Source organism: Scatophagus argus, chromosome 22 (assembly GCF_020382885.2).
Source record: "Scatophagus argus isolate fScaArg1 chromosome 22, fScaArg1.pri, whole genome shotgun sequence".
In the NCBI taxonomy this organism is placed as follows: domain Eukaryota; kingdom Metazoa; phylum Chordata; class Actinopteri; family Scatophagidae; genus Scatophagus; species Scatophagus argus.
The window spans coordinates 15,411,056-15,421,388 of record NC_058514.1 but is presented as its reverse complement, the minus strand read 5'-3'; the positions used below and the strand labels follow the sequence as shown (position 1 = coordinate 15,421,388).

The 10,333-nt window shown below is 39.9% G+C and overlaps 1 protein-coding gene across 3 annotated transcripts in view; it reads right to left on the bottom strand.

Moving 5' to 3' along the window:
• Window positions 1–55: 55 nt before the first annotated feature.
• The window catches only part of mkln1 (muskelin 1, intracellular mediator containing kelch motifs), a 30,476-nt gene continuing 20,198 nt past the window's right edge, over window positions 56–10,333 (bottom strand). For all 3 annotated transcript variants that reach the window (XM_046379644.1, XM_046379645.1, XM_046379646.1), the window contains exons 13-18: window positions 8,973–9,120; window positions 8,337–8,451; window positions 7,739–7,878; window positions 6,389–6,491; window positions 6,007–6,061; window positions 56–5,420 (exon numbers count right to left, since the gene is read on the bottom strand). In XM_046379644.1, the coding sequence (XP_046235600.1) occupies window positions 5,299–5,420; window positions 6,007–6,061; window positions 6,389–6,491; window positions 7,739–7,878; window positions 8,337–8,451; window positions 8,973–9,120 (683 nt within the window). In that variant the 3' untranslated portion in view covers window positions 56–5,298. The remainder of the gene's footprint in view (window positions 5,421–6,006; window positions 6,062–6,388; window positions 6,492–7,738; window positions 7,879–8,336; window positions 8,452–8,972; window positions 9,121–10,333) is intronic.

Genomic DNA, 10,333 nt, shown 5'->3' with positions numbered 1-10,333 from the left:
TCCTGTAATATCCGTACATGACCACCAGGGGACAGTAACACAACAGAGACAGCAGTTAAGAAAACCTGAACAAAATACAATCTTTATTCATTATATACATTACATACAATGCATTACAACAAGGCTTTCTACACATTCACTTTATCCACAGAGTAGTGCTCACTGATCTGAGAGTACCAGCCTTTAAAGTCCCACCCAGGGGTTGAGAGAAGGGCAAGATGGAAAGAAAAAAAAATAAAGAAGAAAATGAAAAAATAACATTCCATCAAACAAATATGGTTGTGTAAAGGGTATTTACCCTAAAATAGCAAAAAGGAAAGTAGTATTTGGCATTGTGATTTTTGTCTTGTTTTATCTTTCTTTTCTTTTCTTTTTTTTTTTTTTTTTTTTTAAACAAAGGTGCTTTCAGTTAGCCTTTTAAAACTGTTTTTTTTTTTTTCCTGGCACAAAAAAAAGTGCTACAGCAAGCATGGCGAGCCATAAATGTTGTCAAAAATTTCATAAATAATTCCTCACATAGCACTATCTTCTAGGCTAGATGCATTAATGTTTTTCTCTGGTGTCACAAATCGCTGATCTGTTTCCATTTAGTGAGTATCAGTACAGAACATATACGAACAGATACACAGGGACATCCTTCTCCAACAAAACACTAAGCGAACAAATATTCTGAATATTATCAAGCATCAGCTCTATGGAAGAAGTTTTAATTTCCTTAACTGATGAATTCAGGGAATGAAATGTCTGTTTCGGCAGCGGGGTCACGTCTATGATGATGTTAAACCGTCTGACATAAGTCGAATGTGAACACCGAGTTATACAGACTTGTCATCTCCAGTGTTGCTGACACAAGCAGATTATGGAAACACACCAGAGAGATCATTTACAGTGAAGATAGGTACAGTAGCAGAGCACCCACAGTCACAGTAAACAACATCCTGAGGATATTTAACATTTTATAACACAGTGGAATGGAAAGTTGTCTTGTTATAGATTAAATAAGCACAAGGAAGAGTGGCCTCTTAGATGAATCAACCAGATACACATTAACTGCATTTTATGTAAAGCATCAACATTTTCATTTACACAGGGTTCGTCGGAGCTCACGTCTGACTGTTTTAAGGGACACGCCACCATTTTTTGCTCAGAAAATTTCATCATAATTGCCATCAATCAAATATCCCCAAAGGAGCAGTTGGCAGGAAAGCAAATTTCCAGGAGTCAGATTTGATGCCTGTAGGTCATTATAAAGCTACCGCCATCAGGTGTTCAGTCGGAAAGGGGGCGACACAGCTCCTCTAAAGCTCACTGATTAACATGTTTAAACACTGTTTAATCTGTACAAAACCAGTGTAAAAATGACAAGTAGTGGTTTTACAGGACTTTATGTACCAGATTATGCTGTGTGCTTCCCAGGCACAGAGACACAGAGTCCAGAGGTTGTCAGGCTCCCAGCAGAGACTCCTACATGTTAATGAGCTTAAGAGTTCAAGGCAGATTTGGCTACCTTTGGACAGAGCCAGGCTCTACATTTCCCCTCAGTTTCCAGTTTCGAGGTTAGGCTAAGCTAACTGGCTGTTGGCGATAGCTTCATATTTTAGTGTAAATACGTGACTGGTATTGCTCTCCTCGGCTGCCTGTCTGTTAAGTTAGAAGCCTACATTAGCCATACTGAAATAAACTGAAGCTAACAGCTGTACGCAAGCACATTCTTATTATACTGAAGGATTTACTGCTAGCTAATGGTGGCTAATGTTAGTGCATTTCACTGTAAATACTGTGTAACCGACATCACTGAGTCCACTCAACATACACATTCTGGGATTTACTTTGTGCTCCAGTGCGTGTCTTTCATGTAGCATTGTTACATTTGAATCACAGATCTAAGCATCTGATTTTATGAAAAAATAAATCATTCTTGATCTTTAAAAAAAAAACAAAAAAAAAAAAAAACACAGAATCCCCTTTAATTATATACCTGCTGCAAACTTATTGTTATGATCATAGTAATTCCAAGTAGAGAAAGCATTTCTTAATCATAGCATAAAGATTCTGGCTGGAAACGACCTATGTCCTTTGCTTTATTTGTAAAATATGATTGGTATCATGTATTTTTACCCAAGAGTAAGCATTATTTTATATTTTACTTGTATTGTTTCTGGCTACCTGGCTAAATAAATGTGTATGACAGTTTAAAAATCTTGCAGCAGATGAAACTTTTCCTTTTTAGAGGACTCTGGAAGTACTCTGAAAACAGCAGCAGGTGTTATTAAAGAACATTCTGGGTTTTCAATCGAAAGATCAACAGCTTTCTAGGCTCTGTGACTGCAATGTAATGACAATTCATGACAGAGTCAAACTGGAAGAAGCATTTATGGATGATCCACTCCGAAAAATATGTGGCAGAGGCTTGCTTTAACTTTACCACACTCGACCTGTAACGATTTGGCCTTTAACCTCCAGTGTGGTCCTTTAATTTCAAAATGACCTCTTAAAGAGTCACTGTCTATAAGATGCCACTAATGACGGGCTCATAATTTCAGTGTAGTTCATGTCTGATCTTAAAGTCTCAATAAACACTAAATTTCACATTGATTACGGATTTGACAAATAAAGCTAAACATGAAAGATTTATTTTAAATTTGCCATTACTTTACACAACGAACAAACCACCAACCCAAATGCTGCCTGACCAAACAATGTCCCTTTGACACCGTTAGGTCATCATGTTCTTCAAGCTCATAGATATAAACAGTTCTGGTCCTGTACATTACACACAACAGTCTGAGCAGATGTTCCAGAGATGTGAAGTCGTGCAGTGTTCTGACGTATCACAGTTTGTCTTAAATGTACGACTGGGAAAGACAATCATTTGTTGCTTAAAGCTGACTAAACAATCCGTTATCCGTCTGACTGAGAGTCACGGAAGACATTAAACAGAAAAAAAACGGACAAAGCGGGACTCTGTGTGACCAGTAAGCACCAATGAACAAATGCCAGAAAATGATTTGGTGACAGCAGAGGTAAACTTTTCAACAGGCCTGCGCAATGCGAGGAAAATCCGTGATGTACGCTAATATTGTTCAGTATCGCAATCACCATATGAACTGTGATAAATATTGTAAAGTGTGCATATTAGCTATACAATGCCTGTGCTTTTCTGTTTTAACAAATACATGAACACAGACTGCAAACGTTTTGGATGAAAAAACAAATGCAAACGTGTTTATTGAGCATGGACACTGCGCTAGCAGCTAGTGGGGCTCTGGTTGGCTGAATGGTGTGAAGGCATAGGTGATAAGTGATCAATGGTTTGCATGCTGAGTGTGAATTGCATCTTAAAATCTTAAAACATCTTAATCGTAACATCTTGGTGGCGGGCTCCAGAACAAGTCATAAGCCCCTCCACCTCCATGTTAGCAGAGGGGACATGGACCAAACTAAAAACTCAAAGGTTTCTGTCATTTTACATAGTTCATTTAAGAGTTCATTTTACTGATAACTGATTTAATGCTATAAAAACTTGATACCGACTTGACTTGATGACGTAGCTCCACTGGCCAATCACTACTGCACACAAACTGGCTCCAAACGATGTCACCAGTGCACGATATTTTGCCTTCACTTTTGCACAGTGGGAGGAAGTGGACGTGCATTCCACATAATGTCAAATGGTAGGAACCTTTGTGGCGGGTGTCCCCTCCTCATTCACCACACACAGGTGAACTACAAACCATTAAGTTTCACACTCTTTGTGAGTAAGTAATACTTTGAACTTCCTCTCCCTGTCACTTTCTGAACAGTGTTTTTCATTTATCTTTGTACAATCTTTGTACAACAGGCAGCCAGTTATGTGTCAGCTAAAACCACCTCATGTCTGGTAGACCTGATGATTTAAAACATTTTCTTGGCAAGAGGCTGTGGATTAAGTGGTACAATACCTGACACGTGGACGCTACACGACTGTAATGGATAAAACAGAGGCTACGCCGGTTCTTCTCAACCCTGTTGTATAATTCAAATATATTCAGGGGCACGTCTAGGATTTTTAGGGAAAAAAAGGAAAATTTCACCCACGAATTCTTCACCCTCACAGGACACTGTGTCACCACACTATAACAAACAAACAAACCTAAAACGCCTTTTCCCCACTCTAACTGTCAAACTGGATTACGGGTAGCACTTCACTCACACACCAATTGCTTTCAATTCTTCTCAATAAGTAATAATGAGTATTAAATGTAGAGCCAAAAGTTACTGCATGTGGACCCTGACTTCCTGATGAAGAACACGACCCAACACAAAATCGGTTCAATCCAAAAAAAAGTCCTATTTGTATATTTACATATTCTGTACAGCATTTCACCACTTACAATGAAGGTACAGACCATTAATTACTGAGAGAAATGAAACTCAAACCTTCATCTTGTGTCTCCTGTGGTAAATTTACCAGCCAGTTTTATAGGAAAAACAACCAAAACCAACATAAAGGCATATTCTGTTATATTAAACTTTATCTCATAGAATTATTCCTCTAATTTTCACATAGCATTATTACATTTTTATTTATTTATTTATTTACTCTTTTTGTCTTTGTATGGCCATCACTATCAAATGCAGGGGCATGTGTTACATAAATGGAAACTAACCAAATCATCAAAGTGAATGTTCACATGAGATTTTGCAGGAGAAATGCTGAATATTTTTACCAAATGAACAGAGCTCGTAGGCTTGGACAGTGGTTTTCGGTATCATGGTCACACTGTCCTGTTCTCAAATAAATTAACAATGAGTGCATTTATACTAAACCTGATCAGACATCCGCCTGTGGCCGACTGTTTGAGTGTGGGCACGAAGCACAAAAAAAATGTCTGATAATAAAGATTGCGTGTCAATCCCCTATTTTGGTCTTTTCTGGGGGAAATCAAGTGATGATGAAAAACACAAATGATGTTTGGCAGAGATTAGAGGGGCTTTGCATGCTCCAAAAAATATTCATTAGCAAGAAAACCAAAGGGATATCTTGGGAAAAGGAAAAACACACACACACACACACACACACACACCTCTTATCGTATCCAAATACCAGAGTGTTGTTTTAATGTGTGTTCATGACCCTCACCATCAGGTAACGCAGACTGTGACATCAGGAGGTTCCAGACAAAGTGTAATCCCACCGGCGGGCGTCAGGAATAGAAAAATAACCCGTCTCTGTCTCCTCCATCCCACCAGGTGTGTGGATGGGCAGGTGTTCCATCAGTACAGTGGTGGGGGTGATGTGTCAGAAGTGGCAGGGGGCTAGAGCGTGATGAGGTCTACCAGGTTGCCCTTGGGTGGAGTCATGCTGTCCGGGAAAAAGTTGACGAGTGTGTCGAAGAGCTGCGTCCGCTGAGCGTACGTCTGGTCAACATCCGAGAATCCTGAGAGAGAGAGAGCAAGTTCAGGAAGTGCGCGGTGATGAGTTCAATGTGAAATTAATAATCACCAATATCGACTGTAATGAAACATTTTATTGTGGCAAGGTTTTCAGCTATATCGCCAAGCACTAGTAGAATGTAGTGTAGGCAGTTAATTTACTTTTCCTGTGCAGTCACAGTTCTTCAGTGTGAATCTGGATTTGATTTCATTGTTCAAATTCTGCTCAGAACATCCCAACATGTGCCATAGATGACTTGCACGCTAAAAGAATGATTGCTAAAGTGAAACACAGCAGGCAGCTCTTAGCTTACACTGAACTTCATCTAAACCTTGTTGTACCTGGACGTACAGGTAGAGCCGCAATGTTTAGTCTGTTAAAGTCAGTTGGACAATAGAAGCAATCTGAAGACATCACTTTGGGTTCTGGAAAGTTTTTTTTTTTTCTCTAAATTTTGACATTTTATAAATAAAATGATTAAATGATTAATTGTTAAAATAATGAACAGATTAACTGAAAATGATAAATATTGGCTAGTTGCAGCCCTGCATACATGTAGGGTTCAGTATGAACAGGAATCAGGTTCTTACCCAGAGGGATGAAGTCAGAGCTGGACTTGAAGAGAGCCGAGGGCAGAAGCTGGAACTGGAGCACAAAGCAAACGTCTGAGACACTTTGACAAGAGATGGTACTGAACAAACAAACAGCCACAGCAGATGGAGCTGCTGCGTACACATGATCAGACAACCAGCTGGACAGATGGAGGTTTTTTAAACACCTTTCCCTCTCCAATTGTGTTTTCTTCTTCAGCTCTCTCCATTTTTAACCTCTATCAGTTTTATCTTCTCTTCCCTCTCTCACACATAGTTATCTATTTAAGTCCTTTCCTCTAGCAAAGAATCTCAAAAAAAACAAACAAACAAATGGAAACAAAACACAAACATTAAAATCCAAACTACGGTAGTTTAGTACCTCTTTGGTCTCATCAGGGTCTGTATGGTCCACCGTCAATGACAGGTCATTCTGCAGGTACTTTAGTGCATTCAGTGGCTCTGATTGGGCTTTCTCCTCAAACCTGGCCAATCAGAACACACTGATAGTAAACATGTGTGCACAGTGGGGCTGCAGTTACAACATAAAAACACTAGATGGCAACAGACACAAAGAAGAGATGATCCCACAGCTCAGGAGTCAGATTTCCCATTCTGATCCAGTTGGAGGGTTCCACAGCCTCTCTGTGACTTAGCGTGACCTTATTACATTACATAATCAAGTCAAAGGTCTTTTCATGGCACAAATCCACTTTCTTCTAAAATGTTCATTTTCAATTAAAAGAATAAGCTTCTACTTTTCCATTCTGATTATTTGGCAGAAAGTAAGGTAAAAGGTGTGGGATTAACCTCACAATGTTCCAATATGTGTCAACATTCATCATTTATCCTGTCAACCTGGATGAAACCTTCACCAAAAGGGCTAAGGATACATGAATCCTACTTTTTCTTTTTCATGACAGCAACAATTAGACACAGTGTACAAACAACTGATCTGATATCAGAGCTTTCCTTTTGATGAATTCTAAATCTCAGTGTGTGAAAGTGATTAAGATTGTTTTCACAGAGAATACAGTGATGCAATGCTCTGTGGTATTTTAGGAAAAGGAAGTCAGATAGAAGTAACAGCAGCAGCAGTACTAGTAAGAGTAGTAGTAGGAGGAGGAGAAGTAGTAGTAGCAGCAATAATGAACAATGCAGTGGTGTTTGTTTCTTCTCAGGTTCCTGTGGATCGTGTCTGGACCTCCTGCCTTGGTCCTGCTTGACACCGACGACTGTTATTACCATCTGTTATATTTTTGCATTATTATTACTACTACTATTACTATTAATACTATCTAAATCATCTGCCTTCTAAAAGGACGTTTTGCAACACTTGCAACAGTGTGCAACGTGACACGCTGAACTAACAGAGATGTTTTTTAGGATGGACAGAAGCAGATGAAGAAACATCAACTTTCCTGACACACGTTTGCATGTTCACAGCAGTTTCATAAATGACTGAAAATTAGATAGGGGATCAATAAAGGGTTATCTCACATAATTTGTGGACCTTAAGACTGATGATTATGTTTATGATTATGTGTGAAGCAGAGGGTTACAGTTAGCTAGCTAGCTAGCTTTCAAGTGAATCGGTCACTCCTGGGCAATACACCATCTGTTTAATAATATTAGCAGTGATGCTGAACGGTATAACAAATAGGTGCATTAATAAAATGACACAGCACGTCATGAGGTGCTGGGATTCGAGAAAAAAAACAAAACTACACACCTGTATTTCCTGATGAGGTATCTGCAGTGGCGGAGCAGGTACTCCTTGGAGGGCCGACACAGTTTGAGGGACCAGAAGTCATCCAGGCGCATCTTGGGAGAACAGGACTTTCCAGGGTTCCCACCAAACAAGTAATGCACCTGGAAGAACACATGACTTAAATACTCTATTGCTCTGTGTGTAAATACACATAAGCCTGAAAAACTCCAAACTGAACTAAATCCAAGAAAATGTGCATTTTGGGACATTTGTGCTTCACTTTTGTACAGCAGGAGTTAAATGGAGACATCTCGTCCATCTTTACACATGTTAATGACCGGAGTCTTCTGATTCGATGTTAAGATTTCTGCTTGTTGAATTAAAGTCACAACCGAGGTTATAATTTCCTCCAAATTTGACTCTTAGTTCTTGTCCTCAACCCAGATTTGTGAGCATCACTAAGACATAAGGGGACATTTTTATGCAGCGCCAACAAGAGAAAATAACGCTCTGCAGGTGTTAACAGCTGTGACCAAAAAGTAGCAAGGACTAAAATCTAACAAAGATGAGCTTTGGAGTGTTACTTTTTGAGGGATTTTCAACATCTACTGTGTGTTACCTTGTGCATCTCATCATACACCAGCTGGTGTGCAAAGCGTGGACACGGCTCCTCCTCCTGCAGAGCCTTGCTCGGGTTTTCTTTCACTGCCTGATCGTTCTTATACACACATGACCTGAGCAGGAGAACACACACATTAATAGAATAAGCAGAGGAAGTTAAATTCATGATTTACCTAACATATCCCGAAGCCCTAAACGAAAAGGTGTTCAACAAATTTGGTTTATCGCACACACACACACACACACAGAGTCCTAGGAGAGAGCAACAAGCACACGTCAATTGACTAACTGGACACTGAGTATGAGAACAGCTACTGAAATCAATGTTCTGGAACAATGAGGGCGCCAGTGTGGAGTTTCCAAGGCACGTACACACACACGCGCCAACACACACACCTCGACACTGGGAACATGCAGTTCCCTCATGGAGGGCTAAGAGGTCAGGAAATGCTTTGAAATCTAAGACTCTGCAGTGCTGACATTTGTATAAAAATGTGGATGGGTGTGTGTGTGTGTGTGTGTTGTATGCATGCTATCTGGTGTGGTGAGGAGCTTTTGCTACAAAGAGCTGGTGTGTGTTAAAATTTTCCTGTGAGTGTGTGTGAATGCGTGCATGTCTCATTCTCTCTCCCACCAGTTGTTTCGGGCGATGTCGTAGATCCAGAAGGAGTTGCGGACGTTCTCTTCGCGTTTCTCCTTGTCCTTGCTGAGGCCCGACAGGACGTGGATCTCGTTGAGCTCGGGGTCGATGGTGGCTCTCTGGGTAAAACCCGTCATCGGCACTTTAGGCATAAAAAAAAAATCCAAACAAAAAACACAGAATTGAGAAATCAACAGGGAGTACAACTCAGAAATAAAAACATTTACTTCTTCAGCAGATATGACTCAACTGAGATAATGTGACAATGTTTACAAGTTACTCAGGTCAGTTCTTTGTGTTAGCATGGAGGACAAAACATGAGTCAGACAAGCTCCTCTAATGATAAAACTTCCTTTAGGCTACAGTGGAATTAAAACTAGAATTACTGCTTTGCGGCTGTTTGCCTCCACCAAGCAGTCAAGTTGCAGTTTATATCCGTGTCCGTCCTCACTCAAACACGGAAGAAAGGAATTTTTTGGGGCGAAGTTCAGAAGCGATCACTACATTAACATGTACAATTTCAAAAACATGTCGTCTTCACCAAGAGACTATTTTTACAGAGGAGTACAAGGGGCTGATAGACAGTTTCATCACATGGAGCAATCAATCTCCCAAAGTTCAATTTCACCAAAACCAATGAGCTTGTGATGGACTACAGTGTTTCAAATATGGTTTGAAGATTAGTTTCACCAACTCAGCATCTGGCCAAATGTGAAATATGCTCACAACGTACCCCTCTCTTCCAGAGTTACGATGTTGGATACTGTACAGAAAACATTATGAGGTCACTGTGAAGTTGACCTTTGCTCATTTGGAAATAAAAGGTCATCACTTCATTGTTTAATCTGCTTTGATATTTCAGTGAAATTTTACCATAATGAATACATGAATGCATGACTTACAGCTGAAATGTGTTTTGTCAGATCACAGTGACCTTTGACCAGAGACAAGAGAATTCAGGAGAGCGTGATGGACGAACAGTTCAAAAATGCCTCTGGCTACAGCTGTTGCTGTGACTGAAAAACAAAGGCCTCTGGAGGACGTTTTTGCAAAGGGGGAAGACCCAATGACGACGTAGCAGAAGAGTCTAACACTGGCCAACAAAAAGAAAGCTGCATATGAAAGAAAATATCAAGAGTCCTACTTAAAATACAGATGCATTGCTCCAAGCCTGCTCTGTATAATATGTGGCAACCGGCTATCCAACAAAACCATGAAGCCTTCAAAACTGCTTGGTCACATAAATATCAAGCACCATGCATTAAAAGACAAGTCTTTGGAAGTTTTGAAAGGAAAAAAACAAAAAAAAAAGAAAAAGAAAAACAAGCTCAGGACTCCCACTGACTGTGTTATGG